Here is a 24,265-nt window from a genome sequence, read left to right as displayed (position 1 = left end):
CCACACTGACTCTGGGTTTTTCTGGGGCCAAAGGCCCCAAACCCAAGAAGGTTCACCTGGAGGGTGTAGACTAGGCTGCCTCCTCTGGATTCTTTATCTGCTCAGGAACACGGAAAAGACCACAGCGGGTTTTAGGTACCATCACTGATACCTTCTGCTCCCCAAGGATGAGACTGGCCCTGGGATAAAGAGGGAACACACCTGAGAGCACTGGGGCCCCGCAGGAAGACAGACTGACACCCTGAGTGAGCCTGCCACCACCCCACATGCGGGGCCCTGCTTAGCAATTTGATATGCACGTGTCTTCATCTTTCCTGTGACCCTGCAAGTCTCCAGGAGGCCTCAGGTACCCTCAGTGTCACTCTAAGATGACGGCACATGGGTCTAGGGTTCCTCTGCTCTCACCTGAGTGTCATCTGCAACCAAATCCAGAGAATCAACTACAATCTCATGGCTAGGAAACAAGAGCCTTTGTCTAGACTATTAATAATAGTAGGTGGTCACACAAACATAGTAACCTTTTAGCAGGTATTTTGTGGTTAGTCAGGTTTGGGTACTGTGAGACTCATCTAGAGACTGAATACATTTCAAGCCAGTATTTCATAAGTATTCAGGCCAAATGCACAAACCTCTTTTAAGAATGCAGTGGAAACTATTTAATATGCTCTATTTCTTACAACTACAATTCAAATTGGCACTGAAAGGCTGAGTGTGTAATTATAGTCCTAAATTTGAAACCACAGAGCCTACAATATGCCCAAAATGAGATACGTAGGAATGTATATCAGCAAAGCCTTTTGTAAACAATAGTTATCATTTATTGAGTGATTACTGTATGCGAGGTACTGTATTAAGCCCTTTACAAAGATTATCTCATGAGAGTTTCTCAATTCTGCGAGAGAGGTGCAATTACTACCCACACTTTAAAGACGAGGAAACTGAGTTTAGGGAAATTAAGGGCCTCGCCCAAGGCAGAGTCTACACAGCAAATTACACTTAAACACACACAGCTTTCTCTGTGTGTTTCCTTTCTTACACGGAACACTTGAAAGAAAGAAAGCAAAGAGGAACATCTACCACATTTTTAATGTACTCAGCATATTACCAACTGTGCAGACAATTCGCTCTTCCTGTAATTAAATATGGATTTAATTTAACAGGAACAGAAATATGGATTTCCAATTTGTATTTGCTGAATGAGCAATGAGTGAACAACAGAATGAATGGGCTGCGGGAATCTCAGCTGCTAAATTGCCACCCTTATCCTCTGATGGCTCACCCTGGAGGTCTGGTGTGGCCGGCTAAGGCTGCAACACATTTGTCAGAGTTAAGTAGGCCTCCCTCCCAGCTTGGTCAGGCCCTCTTCCCACTGCAGTCTCAATAAACCTTACACTGGAAAACAGAGCCCCGCTCACCAGCACCTAAGGCTGGAGCAACAGGGAATGAGGGCGCACGGTTTTCCATAGGACGTTAGATTCACCTTAAAGGTTTCATTGTTCTTTTCTGTCCTGTTGGCTTCCCTTTCGTTCATTCACACGTTTGAAGGGAGTGAAATGTGAGTTGCAAATAAACTCGTCTCACTGAATACTTGTGAAATAACTGCCTTCCCTCTCCCCTGCCTTCCAGCCCAGGGTTCAGGGGTGCTGATGAGGTGGATGTGGGGCTCTGTGAGTGTGAGGAGGAGCCTGTGAACACAGCTCCTTACTCTTGGTTTTCTCTTAATCCAAAGAGACATTCGATCGTGTGACGCACGGTCTTAAGAAAGGCCAGTGGGCCGATCTGAAGACCATCCTCAGTCTTAATTCTCCACTCACCCTCCCTTTTTGCCAATATTTTGGTTATTTCATCACACTTACAGGTGTTTTTTTTTCTGGGATCATATGAATATTAAGGCTCTGATTATAACTGAAAGTGTTAAATGAAATTCAAGTAATTAAAATCTTTACAGTCCCAATCATTGCCCTGTAATCAATATTTTCTATTTCACACACACAGCAACTGGCATTTATGTACCTCACAATGCTTCAGGGATGAACTGCAAGGTCCTCTCCCTTCCTACCAGAATCCACGATGTGCCAAACAATAAAGTCGCCTGGCTCTCTCTGAGCCACACCACCCAGCTAGGCGCCTGCAGGCCCTCCGGGGACGGAGGGCCCTGGAGTTCCGTGAGCAGGTACAGCCTCCAGTGGCCGGCGGTGTACAGCGCAGGGAATGTCCCAACAGAAAAAGCATGCTGGAAAAGTCTGCAAAGTCTCGAGCACCAGCAACAATCGCGCAATACCTTTAAGATGGTGATGTTCCAGGTGAAGCTCTCCACGGCTTTCTGCAGCTTTCGCTCCTTCAGCCCCTCCTTGGTGCCTATGCTGTGCAGGTGTTCGTGGAACTCCATGGCTGAAAGAGGCAAAAGGCAAAGGGCATTACTTCTCCCTCCGGTCGGCGGTAGTGAAGCGGCGGTATTTACTCCTCTAGGTGTTCCCGAAGGACTCCAGCTTCCGATGGAATTCCCTGAACGTGCCTATTTAAGGAGGTGACAATGGGGGAAACACGGAACTCGGGGGATCAACAGGGGGATGGCATGTGAGAGGTCAGCGGCCGTCCCGCATGGCTCTGAAGGGTGAACAGGGCACAGAGCATCGTTCTCGTTATTTTAGAGGTGAGGGGTCTGGGGCTCAGCATGGCGCAGAGCCCGAGGGCTGTGGGGGGAGCAGGAGCAAGACCCGGGGCTGCAACCCAGGGACTGGGAATCTGGGAAGGCAGCCGTCAGCTCTGCTGAGGACACGTTTGCAACTGGGCACGAAACCTGACCACACCCTCCCCCTGTACATTTTTGTTAGTTTTTATTTATTCTTTTTATTATACTGTTTCTCCTTGAAAATATAAGCTAATGTGGACATATATTCATAGTCCCCCCTTTCTTGTACAGAAGTAGCACACTACGGGCATTGTTCTGTACCTAGGCTTTGCTTTTTCCTTACGTGACTACACAGTGGAGATGGCGCTGTGTCAGTGGATAGAGCTCTTCCTCACTATTTACTTACGTATTTCATTGATCTTGGAGGGAGGGAGGGAGAGAGAGAAACATCTATTGGTTTGCCTCCAGCACACTCCCCAACTGGGATGGAACCCGCAACCTAGGTATGTGCCCTGACGGGGACTCGAACCCACCGCCTTTCAGTGTACGGGACGACACTCTAACCGACTTGGCCACCCCACCGGGGCTTCCTTACTTTTTTTTTTTTAACAGCTTCACAGACTCCACTGTGTGGATGGACCAGCATTTATTTACTCAGCCCTTACTGATGGACATTGGGTTATTTCAAATCTTTTACTACTACAAATAATGTGACGTGGTCATAATTCTTACAAGGCATTCCCTGTGTTCTTTTGTACTCTTTTTCGGTTAAGCTGGGCATTCCAATTTCTAACTCCATTTCTATACAACACCACTTCAAAGCAACTCTTTATAGTAACTGACAGCAACTTTATTCCTTAGTGACTTTAAACAGTAAGCAAAAGCTGACACGCATATGATAAATACGGTAAACTGCCAATGTAATCGTTTTTCTTTTCTCTCTCTCTTTCCCCACCTAATAGGAAATACAGTCCTACTTCCTGTCATGCTAATAAGGCTTAAGAACCTTACTGGTTTCAAGAAAGAACGGCAATTAGTAAAATTCATTACACTGTCTAGGAAACTACCGCACTGAACACTCTCCTTGTTTCCAATTTCTCTCTGTCGATGATGGTATTTAAGAACATCCCAACTTGATTAACTAAACCCCCTGGACCCCCCTGCTGCTGACCTGGCTCAGTGGTCGCATGCCCTACATCTAGTTTTGACTTCCACACACACACAGTTTTTTCCCTGGTCACGTGTGGGAGTCTCCCTGGAGCGTGCTGTACTTCTTAGAACGTGGCCAGGTGAGGCCCTAAAGATAAGACCCCAATGTGCTGGGGTTTTTTAATTAAGATTTATACTGGACTTCAGCAAGATCCGGGTTTCAGGACCTGAATCACTAATACTCATAATGTTTATATTTCCAGCAGGCAGGAGGCACTAGAGTCTTACACGTATCACAGAGGTTTGGTAGACGGAATCCAGGAAAGAGAAGAGACACATAAGCGAAGTGGGGGTGGAGGGTGGTAACTGCACACTACGATGGCCTACCAGATGTGGGTTATTAATATTGCTTTTTTATTACAAATTTCAGAACTGGCACAAAGCTGTGATACGACAGCACTGGGGGATTTTCCAACGACAAAGTTATCTGCTTGGAAGCCTCACTCCACTAGAGGCAGACTGTTCATCTTGCCTTTCTGAACAGTTGATCTCTGTAAGCGGGTAGGAACTGCGCTTCTTTAACGTGAACCTTTTCCTTGCTTTCCTATGATTCAAGCTGGCCTCCCCCAGCCCCTGACTCACCTGCCTCCTCCCCGGCACAGCCCCTCCCTTAAGCATTAAGCCCTCAGGACAGTGAGGTTCTGATCAGCATCAAATAATCTTTAGAACAAAGCCTCGGGTCTGCTGACTCCAGAGACAGAGTTCTGGTCAAACCAGAGATAACATCAAGGCCTCAGTTAACTGTGTTTCAGCTCCAGGCCCAGAAAAGCAGTGAAACCAGACAAAGTGATGGCACGGCTGACATCAGGACCAGGTGATCAACTACCCTCTCCTCTGGAGCCGACCAGTCAGCAGCGACCACGACCCTGACCACAACCCTCACTCCCTTAGTCCCCGTGATTAGTGATCTTCCCCCTAAATAACCCATCTCCCGTGAGCCACGGGGGAGCCGTCTTGGAGCATCAGCTAGCTCGTCTCTGGGCCTGGGCCACCTCCTAGAAGTAAACCCTTACTTTCTTTGCTGCAAGCGCCTGTCTGGGTCCTATTGGGCTGTGATGGGCCCAGGCACATGCTCCTTTAGTCAGATAACATCGCCAGTAAGGTAATGAGGCAGCGACATGAACCGCTGTGCTGGGCTTCATTCCAACTAACGAGGGAAAACCTCCAGATAACACAGGCCCTGGAGAGCAGGAGGAGGCGACATCTACCCCAGATTTAAAGACAGGACTTTCAGAAAGTGTTCAGAAAGCTCAGAACTCAGGGCCCGAGGCAGGGACAGGATGGGTGCTCTGGGAAGGACTGAGGACTCGAGAAGGAAACGCCGTCGAGGCGACGACAGCGATACTGACAAGGAAGAAGAGGAAAAACATTTAAAGAAACGAGCGCGGCTGTTTTAAACGGTCATATTTTACGTGTTTATTAAAAAGCGAGACTACACAGTTCCCCCTTACTCTCCCCCCTCTTAAAATATCTACAGTCCAATAAAAGTCTGTTTAGGGAAGGGCAAAATGTGTTATTAATAAAGTTCTTCAAAAACGGGACACAAAAAGGTGATGAGTTGAAAAACTGGAAAGTTATGTTAAAAATACAAAACTCCCCAATTTTTAAAGTGACCAACACTATCGGTCCCATTGTCATTTATTTCATTATTTGGTTTGCTGCACAACAGATGTGTTCCTTTAAAAAATTTTTTTTATATTATTAACAGACTGATCATTGCAAACATTTTGCTCATCTTTTGATATGAAGCATGTGTCGATTTTATTTTTATGGAAATAAAGGATTCTCACCTTGGCGCATGCAGCATGAGTGCACCTTCCACTCCTCCCCTGTGCTATACAACGCCCAGGGCAAGGACTTAGGGCGCACAGTGCAGGGGAGCAAGGGGCGGCTCCCGAGGTGCTTTCCATGTATTACGGAGGAGACCTGGAGAGGGGCTAGAGCTTCCCCAAGGAAATGGTGAAGCGCTTGAATACTGGTTTGCCTGACCCAGGACCCCAAGGTTTTCCAACTACCTTGCACTGTTTCTGAATGAGAGTCCCTGCCCTTAATATGAGCTCATGCTATAGTTACGTGCATCCGATAATTATGCTGTGAGGAAGAACACTGCAAGGGCTACTGGACCCAGCTCTAAGGGAATATAGAGGGACACAGAATGAGACTATGTGTTTGAACTGGGTCAATTCCTATATAACAAGAAAATCTAATTATATATCTAAGATGCAAATTGCATTATTTCCTTGATATTAAATTACCAGGGAACCTATTCTAACATGTCACAGGACATCTTTTTGGTTCTTTACATCAACAGTGAGTATAAAGAATTTGTCTGGGGTAGATGTTAAGTAACTTTCTCCCTATTTCCCAAATTATTTTCAGCAAAGAAACATGAGCCCAATAAAAAAGTCCTTATTAAGAAACTTAAAAGCAGTATCTCTTCTTCTTTCTGTAAGTCTTACCATTCTGTCTAAAAAGCAGAATGAGTTTTAAAGTAGCTGGTGAAAATCAGATCAGTAAAAACTTTAAGACGAAGTTACCACCTCCTCCAGCCCCTGACAAAGAAAACAAGTTGTTTTTGCTTTAGAACTCCTGGTTCTGTCATTTCAGTTTGAGGGTGGTGGGGTTAGGAGCCCGTGGAAGGTGAAGGAATCTGGAGCTCCCATTGTGGGGGCAACGATGGGGCGCTGACCAGGGCTGGGGGGAGCCCTGGGTGGACAGGGAGCTGGTGTGAATCTGTGAGTGCATATGGACAGCCAGAAGCGGAGGAGGCAGGAAGTTAGGAGGTTGCTCCAGTAATCCAGAGAATTTTAAGAGCACGTGGCCTTGTGGGTTCCATACTTTGAGAGAGTTTGGAGGAATGGTAATGTGGCAAAGAATTTGGGGGAGCGAGCCTGTAAGAGGATCATGGGGACAGGCTTCCCAGAGAGTGGATCTCAAATCCGAGTGTAGAACAGAATCACAGGAGATGCATGTTTAAAATACAGTTCCTCGCCTCTCCCCTGGGCCTGATTCAGGAGGCCTGGGATGGGCCCAGAAACGGACATCTTTAGCAAGCACCAGATTTCCACGCAAGAGGGCTAGGGATCACCCTGAGGGAAACAGGCCAGGCGGACGGCGAGATGGGACCGAGATGGAAAGTCATGATGAAGGTGAAGAGCAAGCCCAGGAGGTGTCAGAGGGCTGCCATGCCAGGGGAGTTTCAGAAACCTAGCAATGATGATACTGCAACTCTGGTCTACCTGGAAAAAAAGAAGGAAGGGAAAGGACAGCAAGGAAGTCCAGACTCTTCCCTTTGAACTGACCGGCCCAGCTCACAGGTACAAATGTTTATTTCCAAATTATATTGTTTATCTTGAATAAGATTTCTTTCTATGTGTTTTAGTTTCATGTTTATTAAAAAGGACTCTAACCTGAAACAATCAGGAATATTTACTTGAAGGGGTAAAACTGAACTATTACCTAAGATTTCCTTTATATGTGGATTTTTCAGAATAGTTGTTTTCTGTAATTAGTAGTCAATCTCCATAATATTGAGATACAAAAAGGTTGCATCATTTTGGAAAATGAAAGTAATTCTTGATTTATGAACTAATAACACCAATTGGTCGCCAACAACATTTATTGATCACTCACCATGTGCGTGCAGGCCATTTGACCATATTCTGTGTGGAGTCCCATTAAAACCCATTACATAAATATGCTGAATACTATAAAAAGCCACAGATTTCTAGAAGCACAGGGGAACAAGATAGGATAAGAGAACTAGTACTTATATTATCAGCTCATTGACCACTCTTTCATAAAGAAATCTTTATCATTTTGTTCTGGAATACAATGGCTGTTTTTAAGAGCCATTTGTATAGCAAATAGGGCAATAGCATAACTATTATGATGTGAGAATACATAACAATTGCTGCTGTTTAAAAATCAATGCCAAAATAAATTCTGTATGTATAATATCAAATCAGGATTTCTGTACTAGAAAAAAGAAACTATATATGGGAGATTCAGTAGGCATATATGAACTATATACTATAGAGTAAAAGGTTACAGAACAAAATTACAAACAACTGGTAATTTAGGATTAGATTACTTAATCTCAAAAAATAAATGAAAAATAATAAATCAGACAAATTTAAATTTCTGAAAACCTGAGGAAGTCCATCCTGTGTTCTCACTTAAACAACTAGATAGGAAATGAGAATAAATACTCCTAAGGTGCAGTAGAGTGCTCTTGCACCTGTTACAAAACTGCAAGCAATTATATTGGAAGTTATATAACAAAGAAGACAGGGAGCCCTTCATCGTTTCCTGTGCTGCATCTCTGCAAGCCTTAGAGTCCTGAGTGGAGTAATAAGAATGCTGAGCTCTGACTAAAGAAAGGCTATTTGTTTAGCTCCCATCCTCGGGAGACACCTATCTATCGACAGAGCCTGGGATGCAGCTGCAGGAGCAGCCAGCACAGTTTAATGGGGACCTCGGGGTGCAGGCTGGGCCTCAGGACGCCTGCGCCGCGTGTTACTTTGTTCACACACAAAACCTGGCGACTTGTGGTGGCGATTCATCTGGTCGGCTTTCAGAGGTGAGCTCTACCTCCTGCCTTCTTATTAACTACACTAGCGATTTTCAACCTTTTTCATTTCATGGCACACATAAAGTAATTACTAAAATTCTGCAGCAAACACAAAAATATATAATTTTGCAGATCTGATAAAAAAAAAAGGTATAACTGATTCATTCTCACTGGACAGCTATTGTTGTGTTGGCTGTTGTCATTTTTTTATTTGACAATCTAAGGGAAAAGAGGTCGGTGCCACTGACTAAATAGCCAGGCATTGCATGTTTTAAAAATTATTGTGGCACACTGGTGGAAAATCACTGAACTACACTACTACTCCACTGACATATAAGTATATAAAGTAAACATCTGACTTTTTTGCTTGTTCTTTGTTTACCAATTATCAGTGTGTCTTGTATCTGCCTGTCTTTATTGCCAGTAGCTTAAAGTGACAGTCCTTCCACTCTGGGAAGGGGACTGTTCATTGATATAGGTGCAGTGCCTAGAAGCAGCCCTCACAAACAGGCTTTTCACGTTTAAGAGGCACCTTTACAATTTTTGAAAGGATAAGATCTGAGCAAGTAAAAAGCACAGAACACTGCTGCTGCTGTTACCTCAGTGACGCGCACTGAAGGCTGTCCCCCTGTACGGCCCCATGGGCACCATGGAAAGATGCAGACCAGGCAGCTTTCTAGGGAACCTCTGTTCCTTCATCTGTGGCATCAGGGGCTGAAATAGAGGGCTTTCCGTTGCCAAAACACAAGGATTTCTCATTGATGAATTACAGATATGAAAAATCCACATACTCTTGAAAATAATGAGAATTTTATTGAAAATTTCTTTTGTGATGACCACCTACAAAATCAATATTTAAAAGTTTTAGAAGTACAGATTTAAGCCAAAAGGGATTTAATATTCTTACAGAACACGGCTCTAAGTTCGCATGGCCCAACAGTGCCTGGTGGACTCACAGAGAGCTACCATACAGGCACCGGCGACAAACGGGAGGGAGGCAGGTTCTTGACTGAGTTGCTGCTGCTTAGTGACAAGAATTCCCGCGGTGAAAACAATCTCTAGGTTCAGAAATAGAAACCAGGCCAATAATAATGAGGGAATGAGGGAATAAGAAGTGGGGCTGTTTTCTTCTTTCAGGAACAAGTTCTGTTTCCCTGTATGTTTCCAGTATCTTCTAAATACCAAGTCAACACATTTTCATCGTGTGTATATATTTAGACCCATGTGTTGTTCACATTATCCTGAAGATAGTTAACATAAATATTTGTATTTTTCTATTAGTTAATGTCCCATCTACTAGTCTGATTTAAACAAATGGCACTGTAAGAGCCCCAAATAAAGCATGGCCTTGCCCATGTTTTCTTTAAAGGTGAAAGGTAACATTCTGGGTCAACTATTAGGAGGTAGAAGAAGGAAACGGGATTCCTTGATTCTACTACGATGTTGCCATCAAAGTCAGACATGAGGTAACAGTTAATTCTGGCAAAAGATATTAAAATCTTCACTAAGTTTTAGCAAGCTTCATTTGAAAATCAATACAAACTAGGTAAATAGTCTTTGGAAAAGTGTGACATGTTATATAACTGTGATGTGCTATGTTATTTAACAGTCAAATATACACTGTGTTTAAAGGCACTCAAGTGTGAAGGCTGTGAACATAAATCCAACAACACCCATGGGAACATGGACTAAAGCTTGAGGCAAGTGATGACCAGAAAGCAGAGAATGGTCATGTCTCATACACAGACCTGGCTGGGCCTGGCTGAGGCTGCTCTTCTGCCAAAAGGATTCTCTTTGAGCCTTGGCTGCTCTGTGCTCAAACCCTACAATTAATTATGTTTCTCTGACTCCATGACCCAAGTTTCTGTTCCTAGGGAAAAGCTGTGGTTTGTTTTTCTCCTGAAATGTTAGCCAAGAAGAAAATCTGCTCAAATTCCTTTGTGGTAATAAACTTGAGGATTAAGGAAACAGATAGCAAGTCATCAAACAGCAGAGAAAGGACAAATGGAAAACCCATCCTCAGGTGATTTCTACACGGGTTCAGTTCAGTTCTGGTCAATAGGGAATGGAAGACACAGACCCTGCGACCAAAGAACCAGCACCGGTGGGGACTGCACAAATCACTTAACCTTTCGGTTTATAGCTATAATGTTAAATTTTAAAACTTGGTATGGCCACACAAAATATATTATTTCATTTTATGTAAAGAACTGTATTTTAGAAAGTTATTGCTTCTTTCCATGTCATCTCGAAAATCTAAACATCTCAGATTTTTTATCCAGGTAGGTGTTGGTTTCACATAATTTTCCAATTATTAATCCAAAATACTTTATAAGTTAAATATTTTAAAGGTTTTTCTTGGCGAGGCTTAAAGCTTAATGACAAAAAGAAATGTAATGCTGATACAAATTAATAAATGAATGTAAATTTTCCAAGATGATATAATTAAATTAAGAACATTAGTACAACTGCATATAATGGAATGCAGTGAAGAGAAATGTCCACTTCTATCTAATGTCCTGCTTCCCATCACAGATAAACTTAGATAAGAACCAAACAGCCATGCCCTAACCCTAACCTAACCCTAACCCTGGTACTGGCACAAGAACAGTCACATATATCAATGGAACAGAACAGAGACCCCAGAGATCGACCCGTGCTATTAAGGTGAATTAATATTTGACAAAGGAGGCAAGAGCATACAGTGAGGTAAAGACAGTCTCCTCAATAAGTGGTGCTGGGAAAATGGGACAGGCACATGCGACAAAGTGAAACTAGGCCACCAACTTACACCATAAACAAGAATAAACTCAAAATGGATAAAAGACTTAAATGTAAGTCACAAAACAGTAAAAATCCTAGAAGAAAACATAGGCAGTAAAATCTCAAGACATTTCACATAGCAAAATTTCCACCAATACATGTCTTAGGGCAAGAGAAACAAAGGAAAAAAATAAACAAATGGGACTACATCAAACTAAAAAGCTTCTGCTTCGCAAAAGAAACCACCTTCAAAGTGAAAAGGAACCCACTATATGGAGAACATATTTGCCAATGACACATCTGATAAGGGGTTAATTTCCAAAATATATAAAGAACTCATAAAACGCAACAAAAGGAAGACAAACAATCCAATTAAAAAATGGGCAAAGGACCTGAACAGATACTTCTCCAAAGAGGACATACAGATGGCCAACAGACATATGAAAAAATGCTCAAAGTCGCTGATCATCGGAGAGATGCAGATTAAAAACTCCACTAAGACGTCTCCTCACATCTGCCGGAATGGTGGCCGTCAATAAATCAAGGCACAGCGAGCGCTGGTGAGGCCGTGGAGGGCGCGGCCGGAGGGAGCGCGGGACTTACACCAAGTCCCCGCCGAAGCGCCGGCCCTGTGAAGCGCACCCCCCGCCGGGAGCTCGGGTGCGCGGAACGCGGGCGCTCGGGCCAGAACCAGCCTCGGCCGCGGCCGCGCCTAATTAGCTTTCAGAGGGTTCCAGGCCGTAGCCTCTTTTTCTTGGCCCTCTGCCCAAACAGTCTTGGCATTAACAAAGCCAAATTATTTTAAGATGGATGTTGAGCCGTTAAACCCCGTTCCCCACGAGGTGAAAGAGATAAACCAGGTCTCTTAAATGTATCCGCGAAACCCAGATGGATGGCAAGATCCCTGAGATGCCATATCCACCGCTGTATAATCTGTGAATGACTGTGTGGAGAAGGTTCTACTTCCTCTGCCAGCATTTTCCGTCTGGGTAAGTCCAGGTAAGATGAAGGTGCGTAACTTAAAGTCCTGTGGCATCTAGTCACATTCTAAACGCACGGCCACGGGACTCACCCGGATCACAGAGGAAGAGTGTTTCCCAGGACCCTCCTTATTTCATTTCACTGAGGAACCAAAAGGTCTTCTTCACCCCAATTACACGCAAAGATTCTTTTTATTATTATTTACCTGGGGCATCTTTGTTTGGATTGCACCCTACATCAGTTCTTTCCTCTCTGACACAGTCTGGCATGGCCACCACGGCCAAGGCCCTCATGACCTCGCTGTTCCTCATCTCCCTTTCTTTCTACACCTCCTCTTATTTTGTGAACAGAGAACATAATCATATGGCTCAATAATTTAAAAAGCATAAGCTGGTGCACAGGGAATTATATTTCTCTTCCCCATCTCTTGCTTCCCTCCTATCAGGCATCCGCTGTTACTCCCCCCTTTGTATCCTTCCAGAGAGAGGGAGGCAGTGACAAGCAAAGCACACAGGGCTCCATCCTCCCATCTCTTCCACCAAATAGTAGTAAAGAGCACATACTGTTTGCCTTGCCTTTTAAAACTATATCTTATGTGTACCTACAAGTAAAATACATGTATATATTAATTTGTATACATTTTGCTTGTATGTATACATAGGACCTGTCACACATACGTATATATATTGTGTGTGGGCAGTCTCTTGGCCATCTGGGGTCTCACTGCTTCGTAACCAGCTTTGGGACGGCTCTCTGTTACACCCCACCTTCACCCCAACTTCCGGAGGCACCTGGTGCCATGAGTCCTGAGCTACGGGGTCTGCAGTATAAATCATTGCTCATCGGATCCCCCTGCCAGCTCAGGGTCACCTTGCTTGAGTCAGCTAAGTCAACGATCGCTTGTTCAGTTGTTTTCTAGTTTCCAAACTTTTGTGGCTCCCATTTTCCTTGTCCTTATGGGTTTATCCTTAAAACAGAAAACAAAACCCTGTCATTCCGATGAGGCTCAGGAGGGAGTGGAGGTAAATGCACGTGCTGACTCGCCACCCCTGACAGGACGCAACGCAGGCCACTGACTTCTTTCTTTTTCAGAGAACAAATGATTTTCCATATAAGTTCACGCGATAAAAACACCCCCAACTCAGTGAAGTGAAGCAGTTTGAGTGTTTTTTAGACCCTCCTCCTGTCCCTTACGAGACAGATCAATGAAGCGACTGAAAAGGAAATTAAAATTTAATCATGCTCTGCCTTTCTGGACACTGAGAGAGAGATTAGAAAGTGGAAGACACTTTTCTCCTGAAAGAATCTGGCTAATCTTTTATACACTTTTTGTTTGCTTGTTTGTTTTTATGGGTTAGCATTTTTAAAAAATGTATCTTTATTGCTGAAAGTATTACAGATGTCCCCTTCTGCCCCCCATTGGCCCCCTGCACCCGGCATCCGCCCCACCCCCAGGCCTCCTCCACACTCTTGTCTGCGTCCAAGGGTTATGCACGTAAGTTCTCCGATTCCTCTTTTTAAGCAAGAGCTTTTCTGCCGCTTCTCCCTCTGCAGACCCCGGCTGGCCGCCCTGCGTGTGCCCCTTACTAGTCACCTGCGGGACCACTTCTGGGAGGAAGGTGCATCTGCCCGACTGAGTGTGTGAGGGTGCTCCGCTGCGCCGCCGACTTGCACACTCGTACAGCCCTGCGCTTACACGCACCCATCTTCCTCACTCGCGTGGCCGCGCAGGCCCACTCAGCCCCTCACTCCCGCCCGATCTAACATTTCATTAGACCCCTTTCCGGGCACTGCCGAGCTCTGAACAGAGGCCCCCACCCTCGCCCTGTCCTACCCCCCCTCTCCCCTCCTCGCCCCCAAGCTGGTGCTCTACGGCAGCAAGTACTTCTGTCCACTTCTCAGTGGGAAACGCCCTTCTCTTGCTCAGAATCCCTCTCGACGGCACAGCCCTCCGTGTTATCTGAGAAGGGGGTCCTTCCCTCTCTCCGAGGCCAAGTGTTGCACGACTTGCACTGATTCCTGTCCTCCATCCCCATCTCCTCCTTTAATGTCTTCCTCTTCACGGCTTCACTGGGTCTTCCCAATTCCTGGGAACATGGTGTTCCTATTAAGATGTCCCTTGGGCCCTCTGACCCTCTGTGCTGCCATATTCTCTTAAAAGAGCTACCGAGGCTTCCCCAGCTGCCCACCGCCTGGGTGTTCCCTCTGCTCTCCCCAAGGGTTGTCCCTTTGGGCCACGTGCCTGCAGGGTCCTATCCTACCTGGGCTGGAGGTCTTCACACCTCCGCCTCCCTCTCCTGCCTCACTCCCTCTTCTCAGTAACGACACCGGCAGACACATCTCAAGCTCTAAAATAATCAACTGCGCAGCGAGGAGTCTGAACCTGTCCAAACTGGGTGCACTTTTTAATACGTGGCTGCAGGTGGGAGTGTAACTCCTTATTTTTACTTAGTTGTTTAAATGAAGGTTTACCTAGTAAGAGTATAAACTGGTGTTTAAAGGTTTGAAATACTTCTAAATAATCCTCTCTTGCAGCACTTTGGTGACCTGTGTCTTCCTTTTGTCACTGCAAGATTAAAGTTGTGTAAGCAGAATAGCAATTACTTATCAAAAATAAAATCTTATGCAAATGTTTTTAAACCCATTACAAACAGCAGTTCTTCATATGAGTAATGACTGCACGCCCTTACGATAACTATAAACACGAGAAACAAAAGATCAAGGGGCTCTAAAATAAGCACTTGAGATAACAGAAGGGCTATGTGGGCGGCCAGCAGTAACCGTGAAACCAAACGACGATCATTATAGATGTGGTGCAGGCATACAATGGAATATTACTCAGCCACAAGAAAAGATGAAATACTGCCATTTGTGGCAACACTGATGGGCCTTGAGAATATTATGCTAAGTGAAATAAGTCAGAAAAAGCAAAGACCCATATGATTTCACTCATATGTGGAATATAAAACTGAAACTCATAGAGGTAACAGTATGGTGGTTACCAGAGAGGGAAGGGGGTGCGGGGTAGTAAAGGGTAAAGGGGGCCAAATATATGACCTGACTTTGAGTGGTGGGCACACAATGCAATATACAGAGGATGCATCATAGAACGGTACTCTTAAAACCTATATAATCTTATTAATCAATGTCACCCCAATAAATTTAATTTAAAAATAAAAGATAATTGTTATGTGCTTCTAAAGATCTTTAAACCCAGAGCAACACAAACCATTACACTTATTCTCTGCCTGCCCCCCAGCAAAAATCCTTAATAGACAAGACTCTTCAGTTTTTTACATACAAGCAAATATATCCATTACTGAAATCAAATAGAACATAAATCTGCATTATGTTAGAAATTACCAAATTTCATAAACCAATGGAGTTGCAAAGAACTGACAAATTGTTAAACTGACAAACAGTTCTTTTTTCTGATAAATGTGGTTTCAAATTCTAATAGTCCACAATTCTCATAGCAAAACATGCATTCAATAGAATTGAGTACTTAATAGAAGTCGAGTCACACTTAGTTAATATTTGAGCAGAATGTGAGAACAGATGTCCTGGGTACAATCCACAGAGTAACTCAGTATGCAAACCTGGTGCCATGGGGGGTTACTAGCCTGTTTCGAAAGTGGAATACGTGAATGAAATCCACAATAACTGAAGCTCTATCCGCTGAACAAAACACTACGTGCTTGAAAGGCTGAACACAATGGTTAGATAACACAAATCCTGGAATTACAAAGGGTCTCCTGGAAGACCACTGAGACAAAAAGAAGAAAAGTACAGACTGGCAGAGAGGAGGGAGAGAGAAGTCTTAGCAGAGGGCTGGCTTGTGGAAATCCAAGTAAGTAGAAACACACAGGGAATAGAGGAGGAGGCCAGGCTGTATGAGCACCACCACTTCCTTTCCTTCCTTTCTGCTCCCAACAGCCTCCCAATCAGGCTCTGCCCAGGAAAATTCTCTGCACGCATCTTAAAGATCTCTCTCTCCTATTCTCCTAAACAAAATCAATGGCTCCCACTACCTCACAAACCCGAGTTCAGGCTCCCGAGGAACACACAGCAAGTTCTCAACATACTCAACTGTGTGTGACTATGTTCACATCTCCTGTTCAGCTGGAAGGTTCTCAAAGGCAAAAACCAATCTTGTTTATTTTTTGATAAGCAAATACCTCTTATGCGCAGAAGTTCAAAACATATTTGTTAAATGAGCAGATGATTTAATTCATGAATTTTCTATGGGGGGACGAGTGGGTAGATGACCTTGTGTGGGAAGTTAGAAGTTTAGATTTGATACAATAGACTCTCTAGCAAGCTACTAGATGATTGTGTGTAGGCTAGTGGCAGGATAGAAACGGTGTTTGAAGCAACCTGTGTGAGTTGTGGTTGTAGGGAATATTATCCCAGAAGCAGAAAGATCACTTTGCTAATAATGTTTTGCTAACAAAATGAGTAAAACAAGATGAGTTTTGTCTGTTCAATAGATCCTAATGTGTATATTCCTTCAGAAAACACCGAAAGAGAAAACTGTCACCCTTATCTTTAATCTATTTTAAACCAGTTCATCCTGATATGAGAGGATTTTTTTTTTTTAGGCTAGGTAATAGTTATAGTGTCTTGATTTTTTAAAGAACTGCAATCAAAAACCTTAGAAATTAAGGACAGATACATACTCTTATTTTTGAATTACAAATATTCTCCATACTAGAATCTTCCAAACTGACACGCAAACTTTGAAAACTGAAAGAGGTCCTTTTTGTCTGTTCTTATTACAATGCAGAATACTTGATTTTTTGGTTTTATCACAGCTAGAATTAGTTGTTTCTGTAAGTAGAATTTTATAATCTAGTATAACATTTGGATGTTAAGTTAATGAATTCATTAGCATTTGAAAATGTCGGTGTGTTAAAAAGTGTTAAGAGGTTGTAACTGGTACCCATTCTCGTTTCTAAGAATTCAGTCTTTCTCTGCCCAAGCCTCACTCTTCCTACCACGGGCTAGAAAGTCAGGATGACAGGAGGGGGTTGGCACCACAGGTTACACAGAGGGAGAGATTCGTGCAGAGGGTCTCAATCCTGGCTGTTCATTAGAAAAACCTGGGAGTTTTTGACAGCTATGAGTTCTTAAGCCACACTCCAGCCCAATGTCAATATATTTAAACCCCCACCCTCAGGTGCCTTGTTATCCAGGCTTGAGAGCCAGTGAATTAGTCTTTTCTTTAGCTATGGAAAAATAATTCTGATATTTGATTTTCTTGATATAGTAGCAAAAGGATGGAGTAGTTTAGAGGCAAACCATATGATGCTACTTATTTTATTTTAAAGAAGACAACTTTTCACTTACCTGCCTTCTGACAATGTACAATCTTTTCATACACAGCATCTGCATTTTCGATCAGCGCCTTGAGGGTCTGCATCATCTGCAAAGGGAACACCCAGACAGGAGGTTACACCTCACGGCGACACACCAGTCTGCACACATGCACAAGGCTCTTCCCCTGAAATCAGGCCGAGCCTCTCTCATCCGACTTCCCACTCCTCAAGTCCGAATGCTAATGTGGAAAATGATGAAATCATGCATTGCCATGAGATGGTTTAAACAGGACTGTGAGTACCAAGTGTCAGGTACAGTTCGGCTTGTACAACACCGAATTTGAACCTGGAGCCAGTACTGAACTGAGATAGTTTCAATGTGAAAAGCTACAAATAAATATGTGTACACAGTGTTTTAAATCGTATTTTCAGTCCTTCATTTGGACAAAATCTCCATCTTCATCTTAGAGGCAGCTTCAATTCCTACACAACCCATTTCAGCCCAAATGCCTTCGTCTGAGGATTAGTTTAAAACTTATAATGAGGGTGAAAAACCAGCTTTTATTTGATGCACCCACCAATGATGATATTTTTAATGTTCCTATCAATGATTTTTAAAATATTCTATCTTGAGTTCTTGTTCCAAATTTCAAATACTTTGTTTTAATAGCCAAGCTTGAAGAAGAGAAAGGGTCAGGGCACAGCTCATCAGTTATTTTACTCACAAAATGCTGGGAAAAGACCTGTCTGAAGTAATCTTTTTGGCTCTAACATTGCTATGAGAATGGGACAGCCAGATTCAGCTCCCCTGGCTCAAATGGGTACAATTACTGATGATTACTTTAAGGACAGATTCTAACTTTTTGTATTTAAATGTCCAAATATTTTGCATTATAATATTATTCATCTGTTTTTCATGACCATCCTAAGTGACAAATACCAATCCATCATTCTTCATTCCTTTAAATTCAGTGTTGTTTTACTTTATAGTATTTATCACTGGCTGCCACAGTAGTTATTTTATAAAAACCAAATATATGTAGGTTGGATTATTTGTATAATTCAAAGAAGACCGCATTTTGATTAGTTACACTCGTTTAAACTAAAGCATCATCAATATGCCTCTTAACAAGTGCACCAGATTTTTAAAGTGAGTCACGCAGCATTTATTCACTTTCACTGTTCTAAGAAAATTATAGTAAGCGTGCAAAGACTGGAAAGCCAAGGCAGGTGTTCATTTATGTCTCCACTCACTTTCCATGGAAGGTCTAGCACAGGCAGGCCCTGAGGAGGGGCCAGGGACACAGTGACCTACAGGATGCAGCCCATCCTCTAGGAGTTCACAGCCTAGTGGCAGGGCTTGCACTTCGGAATTCAGTGTTTTCACATTTAATTCTTTAAGATCTGAGTCATTCCTGTAAATTAAAATAGTCTGTTTTACAGTTTGACATATTGAACAGGCGGTGATGAAAGTGAATAGTTAAGAACGCAATTACACTGTGTCAAGTCGTTCGTACTATTACATAATTCGCATTCTGAAAAGGTTCAGCTCGTCATCGATAACCTTTCCCAGCTTTGATGTCAAGCCCAATGAGAGACATGAAGCGAGAACTTCTTTAAGCAAGGATGGTGGCTGTCACAGCTCAGTATCAAAGAACTAGCCAACTGTGCCCCCATCATTGGAATAGAAAAAAGGAAAAAAAATACAAGTGATGAAATGAACCTGGTCATGAAACAAATGGGCAGGACAGGAGCAGTAACAAAGGGAATAGAGGAAAACCAAACAGCAGCGTTAGCACAGGCTCATGCACCTTGGCCCCTGGGGGGAGAGGTGTTCAAGACAGACTCCCATTGAGGGTGGTGCAGGGGCAGAGAGAGCACAGATTTATAGGAGCTCAAGTTCTGGTTCTGCTATTCATTAGCTTTGTCACCAGGAGAAGATATTAATTAAACATCATGGAGCCATAATTTCCTACCTGTAAAGTAAGTTTAATAAAAGATGCGACTCTCATAACATTGTGAGAATTCAATGACGGGATACATGGGACTGGCACAGTGAAGACAGCTGTGATGGTTGATGTCACAGTTAACTCCTCGTTTATCCAGGGCCCTGGCAGAGCATTTTCTGGAAGCTCCAAATTAGCTGCATGAGTATGACTTCCTTTCATACATGTTCACTGGCAATGCTTCAAATACCCATCACTAATTTTAGTTTTGCTTGAAAAGCCTGGTGTGATGAAGCTCAGAGAACAGCAAACTGCATTATTATTCTTTTTCTTTTTTAAGCCTCACCCGAGTATATATATACATATATTTTTTTGATTGATTTCAGAGAGAGAGGAAGAGAGACAGAGAGAGAAACATCGATGTGAGAGAGAAACATCGATCACTGCCTCCTTCAAGTGCCCTGACCGGGGACTGAACCCGCAACCTAGGTATGTGCCCTGACCAAGAATCGAACCCACAACCTTTTGGTGTACAGGATGATGCTCCAACGAACTGAGCCACCCAGCCAGGGCTGCATGATTATTCTTGAAAGCATCTTCCAGTTTACACTATCACCAAAGGTTAAGTAGTTAGGCACTTTTCAGCTGTAAAATACACAGAGGCTCAAGAAATGCACGTCTACCTCAAGGGGCTGGACAGGGAAGCTCACCCGCCTGCTGTGCTCGGTAATAACTGGGAGGATCACCCTTTGTTCTTGGGACAATCATCTTCTGAGGTCCTCTAAGTGTGACTCTGAGCTAAGGGCTGAGAATGAATAAAGAAGAGTTGCTGGCCCAGCACTAGGAGCAAACAATAATCACTATAACATGGGGCACTGTCATTGCAGCCCACGTGCTACTGGGTGTGACAGCCAGGGCAGGTTGGTGGGATATTTAATGGTCGTGTCCTGGCATCCATGGTGATGTTCCGATTGCAGCTTGGATTTCAATACAAAAGTTCTCCCAATAATGAACCTGAAAAAACGAGCCCCACCTCCGCCCTTAATTATGGGCACTATATAAAATACAAAGGTGGCTAACACACCAGTGTAGAGAATGCAAACTTGGTGAAAATCCAGTCCTCTCAGGTTTGCATAAACATCAGCAGGTACTGGCAGACCATGTTGGGGGGGAGTTCCTGAGGGAACAAGCCTAGGAGAAAGTAGGCACACACAGCCAGCAGAGTTTAAGACAAGACAGAAGAAAACACATCCAGATCTTAGCAGAGATGATTCACGTTGCTACCCGTTATTAAATGTTTTCACCACTTCCTTTGGGAGGAGCCACTGCCAATTTTTATCTTTTTATACTTTTAGGGTATATATTTATTGTTAGGGTGTGCACTTTAAATTAATGCATGGCAGTTTGTGGTCCTTGTCCATTGCATGAGTTCATTCATCCTCCACTCTTGCAGTATTTGCATAAGGTCTTCCTGAGTGAAAGAGCCCCTCTAGGTAATCTTACAGACGCGCTCTGGGCTGTGAGCTCCTTCCTGCAAACGCAGAGGTGAAGGGTCCAACAGGCTGAGAGGGCAGGGCCAGGCAATGGCTGTCCTGCCTGCCAGTGGCCGTCTTGCTTCATTCAGCTGACAACTATGACTGAATGGAGAGTAGCACAGGGCACTGAGGACAGCAGGGACATGACGGGCTGCCATGAGATCTAGTGGAGACCAATCTCTGTCTGGGTCTGCTACTTTATAACAAGTTGTGATTATAAATAGTACAAGTGTTAGTTGAATGAGTCAAAACGAAAGTAATTCAATGCCTCCTCCGCATTAGGTACACACTTGCTGCATTCATTTCACTTAATGCTCACAAAATCCATGTGCGGTGGGTATGTAGGGTGTTAGTTTTACAGATGTGAACACTGAAGACCTGAGAGTTAAGCAACTTTCCCAAGGTAATCTGGTATTAGGGACAAAGGGGCTGTAACTAATAAACAACGGAACTCATATTCTGTTTCACCTCAAAGCCTCTGCTTTTTCCATAGCACCATGATAGATCTTGACATATGCGTGGCAAACGCACAATAAGATGAAAAACACTCCAACCAGAAAAACGTGGAAAAGAAAATTTAGTAACTTCCAATAGGTACTGTGGGCCCTGAGAAAGAAGATACCTACACTAAAAGAAGAGCTCCTAGTCACTAACTGGGCTCAAATGTTAAAAACAGAGCCTAGCAGCCACTTCTACACAGAGGCCTCTCATGCAAACTGCACTTTAGGGGGACACCTGCACTAAGCCGCCTGCCTCGGCACTGAACTCCCTGACTGCAATGTGCTTCTGCCATCAGAGCCAGCCTTTAAAGGAGCTCCTGGAATCCTATTTCAACCAATAGAACTCAGGCTTTCCCTAGCCAATTGGAGCTGCAGAGCTATACCTTCACCAACCAATCAGAGCACCTCCATTCTGACCAATCAGGAGAGTGCCCTTAGAACCAATACAAATGTGAGAATTTGGAGTCCTCATTTGCATGAGGGACTAGGGTGGGGACTTACGTCTTTATAAGTCATTTCCCCTCTGGTCCAGATAGCTTACTTTCCATTTCCAACAATGACTGCAGACTGCAGACTGCAGACTGCGTTTCCCCTGCAGGAGCTGAAACACTGACGATGGAACACTGAAGATGTCTCCGCAGAGCAGAGCAGAGCAGAGCAGAGCTGTCTAGCCAGAGAGGGCCTGGCTCCAAGGCTTCCAAACAGTCGTGCTGTTTCACAGCCATGCTGCTTCATAAGGAGATGTAACACTACTGAGCTATTCCTCGCCATGCTGTTCTCACAGCCATGCTGTATCACGGTGGAGCTGTTGGCACTGAATAAAGTTTCCTTCTCCATCACAACCCCAAATTAGGGATTCCTGTTGGTGCTGAATCGACACGAACAACCATAGATTGACAGTACTACGCGCTATGGTAGTATCATCTCAACGGACGTTGACTCAGAATTGTTATTTTAAAAACTATGCCTATGAAGCACTCTGAGAAAACATTTTTTTAAAATGACAAAAATAAACAATTTACTCGGCACCACTTTACAAGTCATTATTATAACAGAGAAATCATTTACATTTAATGTGAAACTACTAGAATAAGCATTGCAGACTAGATATCAAAAGATGAGTCAAAGGGAAAACTGCTTTAGGTTATCTTATTTTCTCTGCATATATTACATTAATATGTCAACACAGCGCAAGGCTCATTAGAGTGGTAGGTTTTATAAGCATAATTTGAATTAATGCAAATGGCTTAATTTCATCAGTCCCCTTTTAGGTGCACAGGTATGAGTCTTGGCACCACAACCAGATATCCTGCTCCCAGCCCCAGTAACTCACCATGTGGACACTCACACTACTTATGAAGTACAAGATGCTTTTATACAGCTGTTGCTGATGGAGTCTGTATCAGTGTCTAGTTACCAGTACCTCCTAAATTTCTGGAACTAATAATGCATTAGAAAAAAAAAATCTATGGATTTAACATAGATTTGATCAACTCTAACATAAGATTTTAATACAGAACTCAGCAGATAAAAAGCAGGAAGTAAAGGCAAAGTAAAAATTCAAAATCATATTTTATTGAGCTGGAAAGAAACCAGAAATGCCTTTAATAAGAATGCTCTGTTTTGAAAATAATTCCTCGTGTTAGTGTAAGGCAAACTTTTCTGTTTATAGATGTTCTGAGAAGGACAATTACTATATCAATATATTTTACATTACTGGATTCCTATAGACTGTGTCTTTATTTTCTGTTTTGAAATTTGCATATCAATTTGGAAAATTCTGTTTTCAGAATAAGCAAGTCCATGGTTTTATATGAGTCAGTACAACTCATTTGCTGGACAGTACAACAAATCTTCCTTCATCCCAAGAATACAGATTTTAATAACTACAAAAGTAATTCATCAATAATTTAAGTCGTTAGGTAAAAGAAATTTAATAATACCAGTAATAATATCTTCTAAATTCTACATTTTTTCGCCTTTGACCTTCAGTTTCAGATTGAAAATGCCTCTCTCTTAAGACCTTCGTTTGCCTGTCCCCATCTTAACACATGGACGCTGCTGCTGCTTGGGTTGTAGCTGTTTCTAAAGTTACAAAGTCAGAGGAGTGCTAAAGTTGTTATAAAAGAAAACAGCTAGATAGCAGAAAAGGTTTGCTCTTCTACACAGATTCTGTGACTGGGTGACACAGAACAGGTAAATATCTTCCCAACTCAAATATGTGAGCATCATTCTCAAACTTCCCAATGGACTTATAAAAATGATATACCTGGTCCTTGCAGGACACCCCCAGGGTTCTATGTCTATCCTGGAGATCCATGGTAGGCCTTGGTTGACGGTGAATGCCCATGTGGCAGGCTGGCAGGTATGGCCTCAGGTGCCACCAAGTTCAGGAAAGAATCTGGGAGGACCAAAGCTGGACCTGCCTCTCAGGACTCCAGGGATGAATAAAAAAGCAAGTGTGAACCAAGGATCACCTCCTTTAGAAGATGAACTAATTCAACCCAAAGCAGTATTCTACCTCTAATAAGAATGATCTTCATGGCAGTCTCCAAAGCTCAGTGTCACTGCAAGGTTGTCACCCTTGTGCTACACAACCTTACAAAGCAAGTTGGTTCACTAATGCTGAGAATGGGACAGAAAATAGGAACAAAATTCCCTCAGGAATCTGTAAGCTCTGATGCTTTTTTCTGTGCTCCTGAGTTAACATGAGTTAACATGACCTTTCTTTTTTTTTAAACACTTTGCAATAATTATTAGTATGTGGGTGAAGAATTTTAGAATCGTGCAGGAACACTGACATTCAGA

The 24,265-nt window shown here is 43.2% G+C and overlaps 1 protein-coding gene across 1 annotated transcript in view; it reads right to left on the bottom strand.

Moving 5' to 3' along the window:
* Window positions 1-24,265, bottom strand: part of PLCL2 (phospholipase C like 2) — a 143,365-nt gene that overhangs the window by 8,278 nt on the left and 110,822 nt on the right. The window contains exons 5-6 of the mRNA XM_081159843.1: window positions 17,508-17,583; window positions 2,282-2,391 (exon numbers count right to left, since the gene is read on the bottom strand). Of these exons, the coding sequence (XP_081015969.1) occupies window positions 2,282-2,391; window positions 17,508-17,583 (186 nt within the window). The remainder of the gene's footprint in view (window positions 1-2,281; window positions 2,392-17,507; window positions 17,584-24,265) is intronic.

Source organism: Miniopterus schreibersii (genome assembly GCF_964146895.1).
Source record: "Miniopterus schreibersii genome assembly, chromosome: 15".
In the NCBI taxonomy this organism is placed as follows: domain Eukaryota; kingdom Metazoa; phylum Chordata; class Mammalia; order Chiroptera; family Miniopteridae; genus Miniopterus; species Miniopterus schreibersii.
This window is presented reverse-complemented; position numbering and strand designations above follow the sequence as displayed.